We start from the raw sequence: 20,205 nt of genomic DNA, 5'->3' as shown, positions 1-20,205 counted from the left end.
GGAATTTTAAAAAATGACACATATGTGGATATATTTATTTCATACACAAATGCACATAACAATTGCTTACTTTCATTCAAAAAAGTATAAAAGCAAATATAGGGCACATTACAGCAATTATATTTAGTGGAAAGCTACTACAGCGAGCCTAAATCTTTCGGGCTTTTAAATGGTTCAGAAATATCTCAAGAGAAAAGAAAAACCTGTTCCTCAGGAAATACACCAGTTTTCAAGCCACTGTAGACATTACAGTGAATGAAGTTTCTGACTGATTTTGCAATGGAAACTAGTAATCTTCTCCTCCGGTGCTTTGCGTGAATTACGTGGTATGGTATTTCCACAGAGTTGCCAGGATCCACTCTGTGCCACGACAGCCAGACTCTCCTGTGATGCTTTTTCCCAGGTCTTATTTTCACAGTGGGAGGCGAATAAAACAATAAACGTGTGTGCAACAAGTACTCAACCCACTCTGCAATGCCCATGCATCGTGATATCTACTGCCCGCTAGATGTCATGGCGCATAAATCACCTAATTGCAGAGTGAAATCATCCTATGTCTGTAAAAGAAGTGGCTTACAGAGGTCTTTTATGAGCTCTGGATTTTATCCAACATTGTCTGTACTTTTCTAGTTGGATTTTTAAGTGACTTTTGTATCTTACTAGGGAAGAAGCATTAAATTAATGTGGTTTAACAGGAGCATGGGGAAAAAAAAAAAAAGAAACAGAGAACAAGCAAAGATCCAATTCCATCATATTCCAAAGAGAATACATAAAGAAATGTGGGTTTATTTTAAAATGTATTTTAGTACAAATGGTTGCTAGTAAACTTTATTCTCTACTTTCAAACTAACAGAATTACTTTTCTTTCTCTTACAGAATAATGATATAATCTATTACAATGCAAAAGATGATCAGAATGATGTAAGTAAAATGTTCCGTTTTGTTTCATTGCCTGTAATCTCAGAAAATTAAGGGGTTGAAAACAATAATGAAACTCTAAGACTAGCATTTAAATATTTTGCAGAAGCGAGAAACTTAGAAATGTTCAAAAGTTTCCTCAAGAGTCAGATAATATTTTATGTTCTAATTCTCAGCGTCTTGTTCCCTTGTACAGTCTGAGTTACTGATCAGGCAGGGAACGTGCTGGGAGAAAAAAGATCCTGACAGCAGCATCATTCACTTTTTGAAATGCAATAAAATCATAATTATAGGACTGGAGAATCAAAATGATAAATGTAAATAATTTACTTTACTCTGAGAGAGCGATTTTCTGGCCCTATTTTCCAAGCTCACATTATCTTATTCTGTATTCTTTGTAAGAAATTTTTTACATGAGGGGAAAGCAGATGTAAAATGTTACTGAATAACTGCTTTCATGCACTTTGTGATCACTCACATCACTGTAATAAGCTTTGGGGAAATTGAAAATCCATTCCCAAGTTTTAGAGGAAATGTATGATGTTTCAATTCCTGGTTCTACTAAAACTCTTACTTGAAGTGGTTTGAAGTTTCCTATTGGGCTTTAACTATTAAAAATCTTAATGTCTTCTGGGGAGAAGGCAAGTTATCCTCACCTTCACTTGAGATAATACAACTGCTTGTCTTCATTATAGATTTAATTTTTAAAACCATAGAAAAGATGTTGTAAATATATTAATCAGAATTGCCAGCATGCTTCGTTTGCACTTTTTAATCAAGTATTCTTTAGAGATTGATGGCATCACTATTGTAATTGATGCTCCTGCTGTAAGGCAATTAAGGAAGGTACATAGATCATGTCAAGCAGAACTATTTGATATGCTTATCCAGAGTTACGAGTACTGGAATTCATAGATAACAAACAAGTCTACTGTCCTGAGTTTTAAAATTTGTATGCCTTAAGTAAAATTCATTAGAACGGACTGAAATTTGAAAGATATTGGTCTCTTCTGATTAAAGTCACTGGGATTGCAGGTGCTAACCACTTCAAACAGGAGTACAAAGCTTAAAATTGGATTTTGAATCTAAGTGTACCATAGGGTGATGGTAGATTATGGTGTGAAGTAAAAGAGCCTGCTTTATCTGTTATGATTTAATAGTATTGGGAAATGCCTCGAGGTCAGTACTACAGCACGAATCCAAATTGGGTAGGCAAGGCACGAAAGGAAATACTCTTCCAGAGTTCACTCTCATTTTCTTTAACCTTTCTCAGGTTTTTTTTAACCCAGAAAAAAAAAAAAAAAAGAGGTTTATTCCACCAGATGTCTTTTTAAATTTATTTATTGCTGTGACAGTTTTATTTCTGTCTTTTTAAACTGTTGGACTGAAGTTTATAATAACCTTTATTATTGAGTTAAGAATAGTTCTTGTGAGCCAGGGCCTGTCTGTCCAGAAACAAGTAACTCTGTAACATGGCATCAGCAACACAGAGTACAATAGTAAAACTCAACACCAGCTTAAGTTATTATTTTGTAATTATTTGAATCACAATGAAAAGTTTTCAGTCCTAGGACTGAAAACTATCTTTTCTGTCTTGTAGAGCACCAAAGGAATTTTTTTTCCTGTTGTTTTGTTCTCTTTTTAACACACAAGCTAGGGTTATTTCAGCCTCTTTGATTGTATTTGTTGCCTTGCAAACCTGATTGATTTAATTCCTCACTTTTTCTATTGAGAAAAAATTCAGGCAGGTCGCACAGCTAAATAGCAGTTCCCAATATCTGGTACAATTCTTGAGATCCTTAGTTTACGCAGCACACTCCCTGTGAATTATTAGCTAATTATACATATGAGCAGAAGGAGCAGAATTTAAACTGAATATCACTGTAACTTTTGCATGGGTGTTTTGGCCTAGCGAGCTAAAATGTTTTGGGGATCTGTACTGTGTGGATTTTGTAAGATACAAAAATACAGCATTAAGACTGTGGTTTGGTTTGACTTCCCAGAATGTCTATAAGGCTGTATGTGTTGAAATAGTTATTTTTCTTCCCTTCCTAATAGTTCTCAAAGAGGGAGTTAAAGAGGGAGAAGGTAAAAAAAGGAAGTTTCTTTTTGTTTTATTTTGGTTTTAATCTCTTTATTTAATTCTAATTTTAGAAAACAATGTGAAGGCAAAAGGTGCTAAGAAAGTACAGTGTTTATAAGAACTGGTTGTTTAAAAGCGTGTGCTTTTTGTCAGTCATTTAAGCTTTTGTGGCCAGCTGATCAGAACAAATGCTTTGGCTTAAGGAGATACAAATAAAAAGTTCCCCATAAGTAGTAGTTACCCCATGAAAAGAGAGAGAGTCTCAGATACCTCAGCCACTGGTATCTAGTTGTTTCAGCGTATCTGCTGAGGACTGGATTTCTTCATCCTAGAGAAACATCCTCCGGGTCTGTTTCTTTGCATCCAGAGAAGGGCAACGAAGCTGGTGAAGGCTCTAGAGCACAAGTCTGTTGGGGAGCTGGGGGTGTTCAGCCTGGAGAAAAGGAGGCTGAGGGCAGCCCTTATCGCTCTCTATGACTCCCTGAAAGGAGGGTATAGTGAGGTGGGGGTCGGTCTCTTCTCCCAGGTAACAAGCGATAGGACAAGAGGAAGTGTCCCCAAGTTGCACTAGGGGAGGTTTAGATTGGATATTATGAAAAATTTCTTCAGCAAAAGGGTTGTCAAGCATTGGAACAAGCTGCCCAGGGAAGTGGTTGAGTCCCCATCCCAGGAGGTATGTAAAAGATGTGTAGAAGTAGCACTTAGGGACACGATTTAGTGGTGAACTTGGCAGTGTTAGGTTAATGGTTGGACTCATTGATCTTAAAGGTCTTTTCCAATCTAAACAATTCTACGGATCTCTGATTCCTGATATTTAGAAAAGGTAAATATTTCGTAATGATGTTAGAAGTTATCCTCCTTCAGCTGCAATATCAGTATTAACTCTTAATAAACAAAATAAGTCTCATTTGTATTATAGGAAAAAAACATTTATTTTAGAGATGTAATTTATACATGCAGATTTGGATCCCTTTAAAAGGCCCGGTATTTGAGGAATCAGTAACGTGCACCTCCTAAAAAAGTCTCTTGCATGTGTCTTGAGTTTTTCACTGTTAACATTTTTATGCAAATATTTGTTAAAAAAAGTTAAAATGTAGTAATTCTTTTCTTTCATCAGTAAAGTTGAGGCTGATTAGATAAATGCAGATTAGGAATCCAAGAAAAACTTGTATTCTAATTGCAGCACTTTGTTGGGAATAGGAAGTTGTGGGTATCCTTACTGATGGTTTCCATCTCGTTTAGGTGGTAAGAATCAGTTACATACTTTTTGATAAAACACATTGAGTGTGAAAAAAGCTGGTTTTGTGCCTGTGCTGTCATTGTGATCAGTAATCTAACTTGAAAGAAGAAGCAATAAGGATAAGATATAAGATGGTGAGTGACCTGATACTGTATTTTTTTGAGAAAGCCTGCATCCAGGTCTCAACTATGTATGCAAACACCACAGACTCTTCTCCCCTGTTCCTGCATGAAAAAATGCTTGAGAGGACTTAGGTGGCATCATTTTTATTTTAATGGAATTGTCTCTGAAGCACTGGCTAATAAAACTGCTTTTGCCCTCCATTCTTTGCTGTCTCTACAAGTTCATAGATTTTCTCCTCCATGCTGTGAGCCTTCATTTTATCACAGGGCATGATATTACATTTCTCCTTCAGTACAAGTAGGAATAATTAGTAGCTGAAATTTATTTATTAAAATTAGATGTCTAAGCTAGTCACAGTGGACACCTCTAGAGAGTTGTTCAGTTTATTTTGAGATAAGTGTCTAAGGTCAGCTGAATCACTTCTAGCTGCGTATTTCTCTCTGTTGACCAGCTTCCTATAACGGACGCTTTTAGATCTTAACTTTCAGATGTTGAAGAATTAGAAGAAATTAATCTCAGATGTTGTGCCTACCAGTTTTAATTTTCTTCATTCATCCTTTTAAAATAATAGCTTTAGCAGAAGAACAGTCCTCCAACTTAAATTCTGTGTATTTTTTTCTGGGGTATGTTAATACACTGCACTGTAGTTTGCTTTCCCTCTCTCTGTTTATGTACCGCATTCAGAAGATCCTTCTGCCTCATTTTTCACCTGCTGTCTCGATGGGCCTTTTTGAATCTAATGACTGTGTTTGCTTGGACTTAAAAAAAAAAAAAAAAAAAAAGAAAGAAAAAAAGCATGAGAAGACCAATCATTCTTTGGCCTTTGGATTTCTCAGTCTCTCAGATAAAACAATCAATTTGTAACCCCTTAGTCCATCAATCAGTAGTATACCTTCTGTACTCTTTATCCTACAACAGCAATTAGATTCTACCTGCTTATTTCCCCCACAGCGCTGTAATGTGTGAGCACTTCATGATAATTAATGAGTTTTATCCTCACAACAAGGTAGGAGGTATTATATTCCCATTTTTCATAGCACATAGGAAGATAATGGCCAAACTTGTAATTTAATACAGGTCTCAGGTTTTCATTCACTGTCCTATTCCCTAGAACCCTTTCACTTTGATATATTGCGCTGCACTTTAATTTGCAGGTGTCAACTGCTTGTGTCTTATGACTCCGGACAAATGCTGCACTGCTTTTATTGGAAAACTGAGTGGTACCACATTAAGATGCCCTTTCCCATAAGTTTTAATATTGCTTTACCTGTTTTCCCTTCTTGTCCTTTGTACTCCTCCCTATTTACAGTTGTCTTTGCTTCAGTGTTCGGTTCTTTCCTCTTTTTTGTACTGGTCTCCATTTTATTTCTAGTGATTCTGCATCTTCTTTATAGATCCTTTCTAAATCTAACTTTCCTGTTTCCACACATTCAGATATCCATTTCTTCACTATGCACTGAATTGCTTGATTGCTTAATTTTCATTTTTCCTTAATGTTTCTCCCATCTCCCCTTTGCATCTTGCTCCTTTTCTTCCTATTTTTAGTGTAATTTCTTGTCATTGTTTTACAAACTCCTTCTTGCACAAACTACAACAGCCTCAGGAAAAGAAAACTGAATTTTTTGAGTGGTTTAACTGAAAGGACTAAGTATGACAAATAAATGTTTCTTTAAAATGAAACCAGCTGCGCCCCGTTGGAAGTTTGCAGCTCCTCTGCAGGTCTCAGTCGTTAGGCTTTGACTGGGAGCAGCCAGTTGCGTCTCCTGGCAGGAGCCGTGTCCCGAGTTACACAAGTGATTTATCAGAGACTGCCTTCGTGTAGTCCCTTGTTGGAATGGAGTCGTGGCTAACAGAGCGGTACTTCTTGTGTGGTTATTGATCGTGTATTAAGTGATAGTAGCGCTTTTTATTTTCTTTTACTGAGTTAACGTGAAAACTGTAGAATTATGGGTCCCTTTGTGGAGCAAGTGCCTGCACAAAATGTGAATTCACTCTGGGACTGAGGTCAATGCGTAGGTTCCACCAGAGAGAAGCAACAAGGAACATGCCTATGGCTGTTTTAAATATGAAAAACAGTTTTTTATTACTTTATAAAACTTGCAGGGAGAAATCTTTTTAAACCGGTAAGCTGGTTTTGCCACAAGGTTTAGATAGTATTCCTAATTCAGTGATGCCTTGTTATTTTAGAATAATGTGTGAAACTTCAGCTCTCTGAGTTTAAAACTGCAGCATAAAGGCGGTTGTCAAGTATGTTTTTTTTTAAATAGCAATGATGGAAAAAATAATATATATATCTACATCCAGTTGAAAACTGTTGTAAAACTAAGAAAGGATGATTAGATGTGAATGTAAACATCATTTAAAAAAAATCCTTTTGGGTTTTAACACACTACAATTCTGGGCATATGAGGCGGAATGCATCAGATGGAGAACATAGAAAGTTTGTAATATCTTTCGCCTGCTCTTTTGCAAGTATTTTCAAAAAAACCCAACCCAATCTTCATTGGGAAAAGCGGATAAGCTATAGCCTGTTCTCTTTCCATCCACCAAATCCATCTCCCGTTTTAAAATGGAGAGCTGAAATCTGAGAACATCTTCAAACAGGACACATGCCCCCACTTGCTTCAGAAAGTACACAGCCTATTGTACAGGGTGTTGCAGCAGGACAAGATATTGCAGATATCTGATGAAATGATATTTACATATATATTTCTCGTATTTTCTGTTTAATGTTGCATCTCTTGATGCTGTGTGGTAGAATTATGCATGTGAAAATTTCATTGGAAAACACCATTTAGCACTTGGTTTAGGTGATTTTTTTGTACATTCTTGGAGTATCGTGATACCAAAATGGCTGAATTTGTAAACGGACTGAAATATTACTTGACTGATGTTTGATGGAGACATTTTGAATTTGAACTGACAACTTGGGCTGCATCTGTCCCAGAATTATTCTGATTCTTGGCAATATGACCTGAATTTTATTGAGATTTTGTTTGTTGTTTTTTTTTTTTTTCCCTTCTCACTGCAATGGGTATTAGCTATAAAGACAAATGCCCTGTTCTGACCTTTTTTATTATAGAGACAAGGGAGGCATTTTGCCGAGGTAGTTTGCTCTTTAAGAGGGAAAGAACAGTTTTGGTTGTATAAATTGTATCTTCCGTTATGGAAGACTGTCAGAGTAGGACTGTTGATACATCCATATAGGGAATATTTTTAAGGCCTTAGAGAAGTTTCATTAGAACAGGAATTTCTAATCTGTAACTGATGTCGTATTTTTCAACTGTATTTTCATTTTTATTAAAATACATATTGAATATTAACCTATGTCTTTTGGTACTGGCATTTAGTACTTGGAATTAATAATTAATTCTATAATACATTTAAAATTTTATGAAACGAAGTGGGGAAAATTTGATAGATTCCTATAGATGTCCCAGCCTATTTCCATTTTCAGAGAATACTCCCTGGTTGTCGCACTTTTTGATGCCTAAGGGTATTCCAAGATTCTGTCCTGTGCTTCTGAAATATACAGCATATTCTGAGATGTTACTTATTTAAGTTGTTATATTCTAGATTTCATAGAACATGCTTGCTTTGGTACATACATCAAAATACTTCCATTTGAATCAATATGTTTGAAAGTGACCTGCCCAAAAAGGAGTAGATAGATAGATTTAGAAGATATAGAAAAATTCTGTTACAAGATAGCACAAATCATCTTATCATTAGTACAATGGGAGGAGGAGTAAGCAGGAAAGCCATATTTTTATTTTCTTTAGTCTTACCTCTGTTGTTCATACTTTTTATATAAGCGGGCTTATTGTTCTTATTTCTAGTAATTCCATGGTACCTTGACTTCCAGGCCTTTTAGGAAAATGCATACTCCAGTGTTTTTGCTGTGCACTTTCCTCTCTCACATCTGCAATCCAGTGTGATGATTTCTAACAGTGTGATTTGGATGCCATTCTTTGGAAAATGAGCATCAGAACTGACAGTGAGGGCATGATTGTCACTGCCTGCTTTAGTACCAAGACTTTATGCATTGTTCACTGAGAAATGTGTGCCTTTTACCAGCTATCACTGCAAAACATGTCAGGTCTTTCCAGTTCAAGGCATTATAGGTAAGCTGGAGTCCAACCCACAGGGAGAAAAGGCATTCCTTTGAGCTTCTTATTGAAATTATAATGATCTATTGCTACAGGGAGCAGGAGTTCTTGCTTTTTTTTTTTTTTTTATTCTGGTTAAAAAGCTAGGTGTCAGGTTTATATTCCTTTATTCAAATTTGTGCAAGTCTTCTATTCTCCCAAATGAATATATGTTCGAGGCTGCAATGAAAAATACATGATAATGAAATATATGACTGCCCCAAAGCTATCTCCTACCTGTGAAAGAGACTTATGAAATAGTAATGGCAAGAGTGATAACTGTAGTTGTCAGTGTCCTAAAAAAGATGAGGATGTTCTTAATGTGGAGAATTCTACCTTGAAGGCAAATTTGCACAAAAAAGCAGTGCTTGAAGTCTCCCCGTGGAGGCTGAGTTTATGTCACACCAAAGATCAGAATTCAGCCCTAAAGCTAGTGATTCATCAGCTTAATGGAAAATTTCTTCCTTCAGGATATTTCCTACTAATATCCAAGCATGAGTGATAACAATTGCAGTGAATGCAGTGATGTTGTTTATTGGTAACTAAAAGCAATTCCAAAAGCTGAACTTGTTACAGAATATTTATAGCATTTGAAGTAGTGTTTTTTAGCGAGCGCTTTGTTGCCTGATTATAGGTAGCAATGTTTTGACATGTCACTTTGAAACGTGCTGGTCACATTGAGATTTTGAAGCGGTATAAAAGAACCCAAATAACTGAATCTGATGCTTTCATATTGATTGAAGGTAGAAGCAGGCTTTGAAAATTGCAAGGCAGATCAAGAAAACTGGAATAGAGCACTTATAATATTTTAATAAGATTTACTATTAAGACTCAAGATAGCTAAATGACCAAAATCTTTGAGTTGTGTTTTCAAGTTTAAGTTTAAAAAAAAAAAAAAAAAAGAAAAAATGCTGATAGGTGTGTCCTCTGTGGTTCTGGTGATCTACTGCTAACCCATATCTCAGATGAAATAAATGACCCATTGAACCCTTCATCAGAGGTATGGTTGAGATGAGGTAAATATTATACTTACAAAATTGGCTTTAATATTCAGTTTGTATATGGGGCAAAGGAGACGCTCCGTAACCTCCATTCTGGGAAGTGTATACAATTATTACTAGTTGATTGGGAGGTTAATGTTTAGTTTTGCGTTCCTCAGATGACATGAAAAGCTGCCTTGCTAGGAGACATAATACCACATTGGCTTTCTTGGAGACACTTTCAGAGTGGTTTATGGTTCTCAAAGTATCCCCAGACAGGAAATAATCTATGTATTGCACTGTTTGGGGATTATCAGGCAGCTCCCTGTGGTGTAAGTGATCTGAAATGCAGTTCCTCACCTGTTCCTGCCCTGCCCCTGACTCTGCAAATGAGAGTATTTCTGAACTGGCCGCTATCATCTGTAAAAAGGCTGGATCCTTCTCCCTGGCTTTTCCACATACCCATTCTCAACACGCTCTGTTTTTTGGAGAACAGATGAAAAAAAATAGACTGAAGAAGACAACCGTATCTAATATAAAGCATATCATTTATAGGTGTTTATAAGTGGATCAGTCTACTCTAGGAAGTATAAGGCTTTCTTACTGTACCCAGCGTTATCCTTTCCTACAGTTCTCTTCATTAACATCTCTAATTTCCAGCACTTGCCCTAAGTATGGCAAAGCAGCAGAGCTTCAGAATTGAAGCCTCTTATTTTATGCAAGGTCATTTACTCTGCAGTTCTGCACCTGAGTCATGCCTTGAGTAGGGCTGAGTGGGAGGCAAGCTGGGGTTTAGCTTCAGAGACGTTTCTTGCCCACGTGGCTTTGAAAGGCCATCTGTGCTTCTGCTTCTGTCTTGTGACTTGAAGTCTTTCAGAGATTTTAGCATTAGTATGTGAAAGCGCGAATTACAGGTACTCTTGCAGCTCTCCTTTGTGGCGTGTATTGCAAAGGATTTTTGATCCAGTGAGGAATTACATTGTCCAGACCCAAAAAGCTTTTGAACTCAGCTGCAGCTGACCTTTTACAAAAGTATTTTTGCTGCCTTTTTTTTTTTTTTTAGTTCTTTCAACATCTAAAAGTTGACTTGTTTCTTCTTCCTTTTTTTTTTCTTTTTCTTTTTTTCTTTTCTTGGGTGGGTTTTTTTTGTTTTTTTTTCATTTTTTTGCCCCCTTATAATGTGATTCTCTTCTTGCGCAGAAAGAATATCTTTCTAAAGTTTCCCTCAGTCTCTGGGAATGCTATTCTTCTAATTTATTACGTTGTTGGTTTTCACCATACTAGCATTTTTAAAAACCATATAAATAGTCTTACATAGTGTTATGTCACTTTACTTAAATTATTATACGGTATTTAGTCTTTAGGGAAAGTCTATGGTCCATATGTAACCCAGAGATCAGTGTGTGGTTTAGTGTTACCTACCGCTTTTGTCTATCTAGATACAGCTCGTTTTTAATTAGCGAAAAGCTGCATTATATTTATATCTGCATGAATTAGTGAGTGATGTTTGTATAGTGTTTTGAGCCCCATCAGTGTTAACTCAGAGAATCACAGAAAAAATTAGATTAGGAGCGCTTCTGGAGGTGAGGTAGTCCAACTTCCTTCTCAAAGTAGGGCTTTACTGTTATTAATGTTGTTATTGACACAGTAGGCGGCACAAATTAAGAAGAAAGAGCAATAACCAATTAGTGTGCTGCAGGATGTACAAAATCTGGACCCAACCAGTATGACTGTAGATAAGAACGTGCTGTGAAACAGGATCAGTTGATGGCTTAGCAAAGCATGGCAAAGACAACTGCATCAGATGAAAAAATCAAATTAATTAAATGTTCACATTCAGTGGGTATTATAACTAATTCCCAATGAAGCATTAAGATGATTTAACAGTTCTTATTCTCCAGGGATATGATCTTTAATCAGATGCGGGGGTGGTAAAAGGTAGGCAGTGTAATTTATTCCAATAAACAGTAGAACAGTCTCCAGTTTGAAATTTAATTGGATGATGTATGAAAAATCTAAATTATCCAGAGTGCATTTGTGTCTCGAAGTTGTAGATGACCAAGTATTCTATGGGACTTTGTCAACAATGGATTCTTTTTTTTATTTATTTTTTATATTGCATATGTTTGATCACTCTAGTGGGATGTGAATGCAATAGTTTGAAGGAGGCTATGAATTTTAAAAGTATTTTTTTAATAATTCACTGGGCTTTTCTGAACTGCTCGTAACATTTTAATCAGTTAGAGTAAGATATGCTTTTATTTTAATATTCATGGTGTGTTGGCTAATGACATCATTTTAGCCAGTAAAGCCACTAGCAAAGTCGGTACTGAAGTAGGCAGTTCTGTCCAATACATGATACCTTAAGAGCAGGCAGAAAAATCACTCTTAGTGAACACCCTAGTCCTAAATTCCTGAGTTTTCCCAGGCCATCACTCCATATAGAAAAGAATCAAGGTGAGAGGTTCAGATGGTGTTACACATCATGACTCCTGAACTCCTCACCAGGATGTATGACCCAGCAAGGTTATGGAGATGTTGCCTGAACGTTCAAGGATGGAAGGGGTAGAATTAGGAAAGTCAAATTTTGTCTGGGGTTTGTATTGGTGAGGGACATCAAGAGCAACAAGAAGTGCTTCTTTAAGGATATTGATATCAAAAGGAAAGCTAAAGAAACTTCTCAATGGGAAGGGAACCTTGCGGCTAAGGTCATAGTGAGGATGAAGTACTTGGTGCCTTCTTTGCATCAGTCTGCCATGTGCCTTAGCCTGGCGGCAGAACCGTGGGAGAGAAGCTATTCCTACAACAGCAGAAGGTAGATTTAGGGACACCGAAGCACATCAGACATACACAAGTCCATGGGACCAGATGGGGTTGATCCAAGGGTGCTGATGTCGTTATGAGGCAACTCTCCATCACCCCCGGAACAATGTGAGGATTGGGAGAGGTTTAGGGTGACTTAAGGAGTGGGTAGGAAATGGCACGCTTATCTTTAGGAAGATAAATATGCCTTATATGTCTTATGTGTTTAAATATTTAAAATAAATATTTCATTTTACCTGGCATTGGAGTTAAAGAGAAAATAGGAGAGGACAGAAATGAAATTTTACATACTGATGTTACTACAGCAGACTTTACTCAGTTTTGCTGTGAAGGTCAGCTGTAATCTGCAATCATGAGAATAGAACATAACTTTCAGCTCTTTTCTGATTATTGAATAAGAAATCAAGGTTTCAACACATACTAAGTCCAACTCACTAAAAAACTGTGTCAGTTTTAGGAAAGACAAGCTGTTTGCATGGATCTTTAAAATAAATTATGTTAATTACTAATATCCTTAGGAGAGTTCAGATTTTCAGCTCCTTATCCTGCCACCCAGTCTAACCTCCTTACCGTTACCTTGTTGGGACACTTAAAGTCGAGAGTCTCTTTGCCTTTTCAAATCAGAGCACGTGCATTGTGGCTTTGGGCCTGTGGCTGCGAGCAGGTGGTCTCCTTGAGCTCAGTGGGCATCAGTTGCAGGAAGAAAGTGTCTCAGGCAACGTATACTTTCAGTTTCCAAGTATACATCAAGGACATGGAGGAATGGTCTTGGCTTGCAAGATGAAATAACAAATTCCATTTGGTAAATTTGGAAGGAATCTGAATTCTTATTTTCAGTTTCAAAGTGTAAATCCGAACATGTGTGTACTCCACTTCCTGTGGAAAAAGTATTAGTTAAACAAATTTTAATTTTTAGCATGATGTATTGCCATGTTCTGCACCATTTGGACCACTGATTTAGCATCAAATTCCTTCTTTAATACTTGACCAGCTACGCTGACTACCACTACTTGCTGGGTAATTGTTCATCACATCATTGAAAACAGGCTGTCTCTGCCAGTTTCCTACCTGCAAAATTGTACAGAACTTTTATTTAATGATTTTTGTAAGCGATAGCTAGAAAATGCAAGGGTAGGTCCTGTAGATATGAGTCAGAATAAAAGCTATGTCAGTCCTTTGAGTGTTTTTCTTTAATTCTCAATGTATTGCTACCTTTTTGTCTTAAGTTTGGTTTTTGGTTTTGTTGGTTTTTTAGCTTATTGCCAAATGATTTCTTACATCTCGATTGTCAGAAATTAAGAAAATAGTTATATTATTCACAAGAAACTATAAGTGCCTGAGTCATGGTATTTAAGGCACACTTCTAGATGGGATGTCAACTCTTTCAAATAGAAGATGGTTTTCATAAGCTTGAATTTCTCTTTTGAAACTTTCTCTACCCGAAGAAATTAGGAAAACCCAGTCTTTTTCATTTGTTTCTCTAAAATGTAATTCACTGAAATGCCACAAGAGAGACATATTTTCGTAGAATCATAGAATAGTTTGGGTTGGAAGGGACCTTTAAAAGTCATCTAGACCAGCCCCACCCTGCAATAAGCAGGGCCATTTTCAACTAGATCAGGTTCTTCAGAGCCCCATCCAACCTGACCTTGAATGTTTCCAGGGATGGGGCACCCACCACCTCTCTGGGCAACCTGTGTCAGTGTTTCACCACCCTCATAATAAAAAAAAAAAAGTAAATTTTTCCTTATATCTAGTCTAAAACTTCCGTCTTTTAGTTTAAAACCGTTATCCCTTGTCCTATCACAATAAGCCCTAATAAAGAGTCCATCCCCAGACTTCCAAGTACTTATGTTTGATAAATAAATTACATCAAGTATTCATTTATTCATGAAACAAAATTCATGATGCAGTGAATTTTGTGAATAGGTTGGGATACAAAGAAAAGAAAACACTATTATGTTTGGGATATATAGTAATTTTGCGGGTATCTAAAAGTCCTGATCAGAAGCTGTGAACAATGAAGGTCAGACAAATGAATGCACAGAGTGGGTTTTGAACCCGCTCTATAAAAAATAATACAGTTGTGTAAACAGGAGACAGGGACAAGTCTGTAAGTAGGTGCATAGAAATGATTAACAGCAAAAGATAGTTTGCATTCCAAAAAATGTTTGAGGCAAATAAATGTTTTTTAATTAATATGACTTGATATTTGACATGTACTAAGGTTATTCAGTTGGCAGAATGCTGAAAATAAAATTGGCTGCTATATAATTATTTTTTTTTTTAAAAAGTAGACCCTCAATCCAGAGTTCCATTCACTTTCTTACCGACATACAGTAACCAACTGATACATTAGAAACATATGGAAGCAGTAAAAGCACTGAAAAACCTCATATTGATTTTAAGTAAATGGTGCTTGAGCATGACACACAGTTGCAAATAGAAAACTATTTCCCTACATCTGAAGCTACCTAGACCCTGTATATATGTCCTTATGTTTATATATATGAATATGTATATATATTCTTATATTAAATAACTCTCTTGTCTAAAAAATAAAGTAAGAATTTATAAGTTCTGAGATAACTGTTTTCTTATTTGGTCAACTTTTGTCCTTAAGAGTAGCCAGAAGGATTTCTCTTTACTTAAAATCTTAGTGTAGCTGAATGAAGACCGCAGTTCCCCACTGACATGCAAATAAAAAGGAAGTAAACTGCAGTTCTGTCACAAACACCTAAATGCACTTGCCAGGTTTCCCACAGCTGGAAAATCACATCTATCAAAAAGGAAATAAAAAAAGGTATCAGAAGGCAATGCACTCACGACATTATCTAAATGCTATGAAAGTGCTGTGGCTATTAGAAGTGCATTTTAGCTGCCTCTTCAAAATTAACTTCCCTCTATCTTGTCCTTGGAAGAGCCATTCCTGTCCTCCACTTGCTGCAGGCATATTGCTGAGCCCTGTGCTTCAAGCGACATTTCATTTTACTCTCCCCGGCAGGCCCAGCTGTAACTTTTTAGTGGGGCCAGAAGCAGTGTCGGAGGGGCTGCGTATGTAGTTCTGCTGGAGTGCTTTCCTCAGGGAGGGAAAAAACCCAACAAAACAGCAAAACTGATTTTGAGTAAGGAACTGAGTGTTGGAAAAATTCTGTGCTTATTTTTATATGGTGGCATTCGTTTGCACAGACTACGTCTGGGAGTGGACTAAAAGAAGCATAGGCAGCGAGACTCAATTGTCCAAAATTTTACATTTAAAAATGTCAACAAATATTCAGAAATCAAAAAGCGATAGAAACCTAGAGATGAAAATATAAAACTTTTGGAAATCTGCAAGGAAAGACAGAAAGGAATGACAGAGCAAGAATTTGGATGTCCCTAACACCGTAACAGTTCTAATTCCATCTTCACACTCGTTCTCTAAAATGGCGTTGGTAGGGACAGAGGGGTTTTATGCAAAACACAGTCCCTAGATACTGGGGCGATGGAAAATACTAGCAACCGATTCCTTTCTATTTTACATAAGTATGAAAGCAGGCAGGTGCCATTGTTTCTTGCTGGATATCGATTCAGGAATTAAAAAAAAAAAGAAATCTGTCTTTTATTCTTTTGTCCTGATGCTAAATCTGTTCTGATGCTTTGAGCAACTTCTACGTTGTTCCAGACAAGAGTCTGCCTTCGGAAAACAACTGAAGAGTGTTTCAGTTTGGTTGTGGCTTTTTGTGTGTTTCATTGATGGTATTTTTTAATTAATATCAGTTTTCTAATCTTCAGTTTTCGACAGCTGCAGGAAGCAAAAACCAGTAAGTTTTATATTTGTGGAAAAAATATTTCTCATTTCTACAGTGACCAGTGCTTTTCAACTAAATGAAAATTTACTAGTAGATGTGCAAAATCCACTCATCTTCCTACGGCTACGATGATGAAAAATAACTGCTGTGAAAAGCAATCGGGATATGTTTGGCTGCAGTAAAATGGGCAGCTAAACTACATCGGAGGTTCTTGAAACGGCCTCGTTTCATTTTGTTTTAATGGTTGTTTGCTTTTCTATAGGCATCTTGTCAGTGATGCTTCTGGGCATAAAGCTTCCCGTTACCTCATGTACATACATTAATTTCTGCTCACAAAGCCCTTGAGAGAGAAGTGGCATTATTTCTGCTATGTATTTGGCATACAAAAACCAGAAAGTAACCTCCAGTTTATTTCAGATCATGCCAAAAGTAATTTATCCAAGATCACAAAAAACAGCTACAGAAGAACCCACTTTACCTGAATTTTAGCTGCTATATCAATTTCCCTTTATTCTGATGGTGAACGCTGGACACATGAAAAAATACTTCATTTATTTTAAAAAAATAAGGGCTTAAAATGGCACAAATGTGAACTGAAAAGAGAAATGGATTTTATCTGCCTCACAAGGGAGGGAGAAATTGGTCTGGAGATTCATTGCAGAGAAATGAGTGAGTTATTTTGCTGACTGTCAGTGGTAGGTAACGATGTAATTCAATAAGCGAAGGCCAGGTTTGAATAGATAGAAAATTAATCTTCAGCCACTCTCTCCTGTGGGATTTTCCAGTGCCAGTATTGATTGTATTTCAGCTCCTGACTTGAGAGAGAAATTGGTTGGAGTTGGGTTTTAATTATATTCACATGCTGGATTACTTTCCTTCAAAATATGTTATTCACTACTTTCCCGAAAACAAAGTTTAACTGGGTATTAACACTGTACCAACCGATGCCACAATCTGACAGGCTTTGGATAGAAATACCAGACTAAAATAATTAATAACATTGAGGTTTTCCTTTTAATATTATGGTTTTGGTTTTGTTTTTTAATTTAGATGTAGGTGACTAGAAATTCATAAATCTGGCAAATGAAAACTAAGTAGTTTTTACTTTATAAAGAAGAGTCACTATAAACATTGGATACGTAAGGCCTGGCACAGCACTAGTCTTGCTGGTCAGGAGGTAGTAGCTCAAGAGAGTTTTGCCTTTAATGCTTCTGATACTTGCCTGTCGTGTGCGGAACTAGCACGGACACCTTTAGATTTAATAGCAAAATTAATCCTGTGTGAAGGAAACTACAAAATTTTAAAGGATTTTGTCATTTGGTGTCTGTGGGTTTGGGGGGCCAGATAGATGCATTGGTTCAGTATCAGAGTTGTACATCACAAAATCCTCCCAGGAAAAGTCAATGCTTGGGGTGCAAAGGCTTCTAGGTTATTTTATGTAGTCCTGATAGATCCACTGCCCCCCATCAAGGCTGCAGAGGTAGATATAAAATAAAATATATTTTATAGATATAAAATGCAGTTCAGCTGGAGCAGGTGAATCAATTAAATTGAGAAAAACATAGTTGAAGAGGTTTTAGATTCAATTTTTGGTTTTGGTATCATGGAACGTTGGTAGGAAGTAGGTTCAGTCTTTACCATAGGCATTTGCGGGGGGTCGGCTGGGTGTGTGTACTGTTAGAAATGTGGGAAGTAGACTTTGCATTTGAGAGTTTAAGGCATTCAGGTGGGTTATTTAAACCCTTTCAGTTTCAACAAAGTTTAATCAAATTTTGGCAGCCGACTTGAAGCTTCTTCCATAACACATGAGTGATGGGAGAGGATGAAAACTAGTATCTATTACTTGGAATGAAATTGAAATACCAAGCAGAAGAAACATGATAATTTTAGGTTCAGACGCTTAAGGAAGTTCGGTCAAAAATCTAAATATACTGTAGTATGAAAATGCCTGTGAAAGACCTGCTAGGAAGGACCTTATTGTTTACCCTCTTTTTCTCTTATCATACCCCCTCCCTCCCAAATATTTCTTGCGTAAAATTAGTTGGAAAAAATCTTATGGTACCCAGTCATTCTAGTGTTGTATTGTAATAATGTGGCTTGTGGTCCCCAGTTCTTTTTTGAAGTGTTCTATGAAAGCATCGAGAGTTTGTGGTCATTGGTACTAATTTCAGAAATAAGAGTGTTAGGGGTTTTTAAAATCAAGTGTCTTTCTAGCAGGAGAGAAATTTTCTCACATGAACGATTGATTATTGAGATTGCATTTGCAGAATTAGACAAACTCGTTACTTTGAGCAGCGTGAAGCCCAAACATAACTTGTGAAAAGAACTCCAGAATTTGCTTAATGTGTAGCATTCCAGTTCAGGATGGGGGGAATCTTGTGTGATAATGTAGAAGAAAAAAATCCACTGAAAACCTATGTAAAAATTGAGCCAAAGTACATTGTCTGAAGCTATCATAATGCTGGGTCATTTCAAATCATAGAACACATAGTCTGTTACTGATCCTGGCTTCAGTTTGCACATTTCAGTCAGTTACAATGGTTTGTGGTGGGTTGACCTTGGCTGGCTGCTGTGGATGGAGCAATGCACTTCACTCAGAGAGAAGCAGCAATACATTCATCGGTATGAAACAGGGATTTAGCAAAGTTTGATGGTAAATGTGACAGTGTTTTAACAAGATTCAAGATGGCAAGGCACACTTAGATTATTCACTGCACAGAGGACAGGGTCAGACAAAACTGTCAGGGAGACCCTCCTGTTGGGTCATGAGGTTCAGAAAGGACTCTCTTGCTTTCTAAACTCCTTCTCAGAGAGGGGTCTAGGGGTGGCTAGATCCAATCCTAGTCTCAGACTTGGTCAATGGTTTATGCCTAAAGAATTATTATGCGCAATCAATCCTTTATATCACTTTTCTAAGATTTCGAAGTTTAGCATGGTATTAGTCACTTACCGAGGATCCGTTGTGGCAAGGAGTCTCTCAATCTCAAGAAGTAAAAGTAACCTTGAGCGGTGTCCCTCCGCAAAGGGAGATCCTGGCGTACAGCTCACTGTCATTCAGGAGAGCTCAAGGGGCTCTTGTGCTGATCAGTATTTATGGGATGATTGACCTAGAGTCATATTTGCATATTGACCGCAGTACCAGCATTGCTGAAGTTAGCCCTTGGCTATTGTGTTGTTATCTGTATCATCAAAACCATGTTGAGCCAGGTGCAGCCATCACCATTACAGGCACCAGCAGGGTTACGGGAGGTAAAGGTGAGGTTGGCTCCTAGGAAGGGGGAGAACACCGTCACACTGGCCACCAGGTGCTCACCAAGATGCTCTATCACTTCCCCCTCTATCATTCCCCCTCCCCAGCAGGACAGGGGGGAGAAAATAAGATGACAAAAAACTAGTGGGTGGAGATAAAGGCAGTTTAATAAAGAAAAACAAAGGCTGTGCATGGAAACAAAGGAAAACAAAAGAATTTATTCTCTACTTCCCATGAGCAGGCAATGTCCAGCCGCTTCCTGGGAAGTAGGGCCCAAGTACACACAGCGGTTGCTCCAGAAGACAAACACCTTAATAAAAAAATGGCCCCCTCCCCTCCTCCTTTCTCTTAGCTTTTATGCTTGAGCATGGCATCATATAGTATGGAATATCACTTTGGTCAGCTTGGGTCAGCTGTCCTGGCTCTGTCCCCTCCCAATCTCTTTGAGCGTTAGGAGTCATGCTTTCCTTCCTGCCTCATCCGCCAGAGTGGGGTTAAGTACTAGATAACAAGTTTAACTTCTTAGCGTAAGATAGAGTAGCTATGCTGTGTGAAAGCAATCAAAATTAGCACCCACCTTCTTTTCTTCTAGACGTTTAATAGACTTGTATTATGAGATTCATCTCACCTAATTCTAGACAGCTATGTCGCAGACTTCTCCATCTAGGTGAATTTCCCTAGGGCTGCCTTTATAGTCAATGGGAAGAAGGAGGCAATTCTAAGGCATGATTCATCTCATGGGAAAATAGGTGTCTAATTGAGATGAGATGAATTACGCTCTAAAGATGCCCATTTCTCTTCACTGCCTATGAAGGCAGCCTGGGGTGATGAGCTCAACACTGCCATGTT

The 20,205-nt window shown here is 37.4% G+C and overlaps 1 protein-coding gene across 5 annotated transcripts in view; it reads left to right on the top strand.

Moving 5' to 3' along the window:
- Positions 1-20,205, top strand: part of CACNA2D1 (calcium voltage-gated channel auxiliary subunit alpha2delta 1) — a 430,557-nt gene that overhangs the window by 227,071 nt on the left and 183,281 nt on the right. For all 5 annotated transcript variants that reach the window (XM_063323544.1, XM_063323542.1, XM_063323543.1 and 2 more), the window contains exon 5: positions 877-921. In XM_063323544.1, coding sequence (XP_063179614.1) covers positions 877-921 — 45 coding nt within the window. The remainder of the gene's footprint in view (positions 1-876; positions 922-20,205) is intronic.

Source organism: Chroicocephalus ridibundus, chromosome 1, assembly GCF_963924245.1.
Source record: "Chroicocephalus ridibundus chromosome 1, bChrRid1.1, whole genome shotgun sequence".
Classification (NCBI taxonomy): domain Eukaryota; kingdom Metazoa; phylum Chordata; class Aves; order Charadriiformes; family Laridae; genus Chroicocephalus; species Chroicocephalus ridibundus.
The sequence above is the reverse complement of the archived record's forward strand: the minus strand, read 5'-3'. Positions and strand labels throughout refer to the sequence as shown.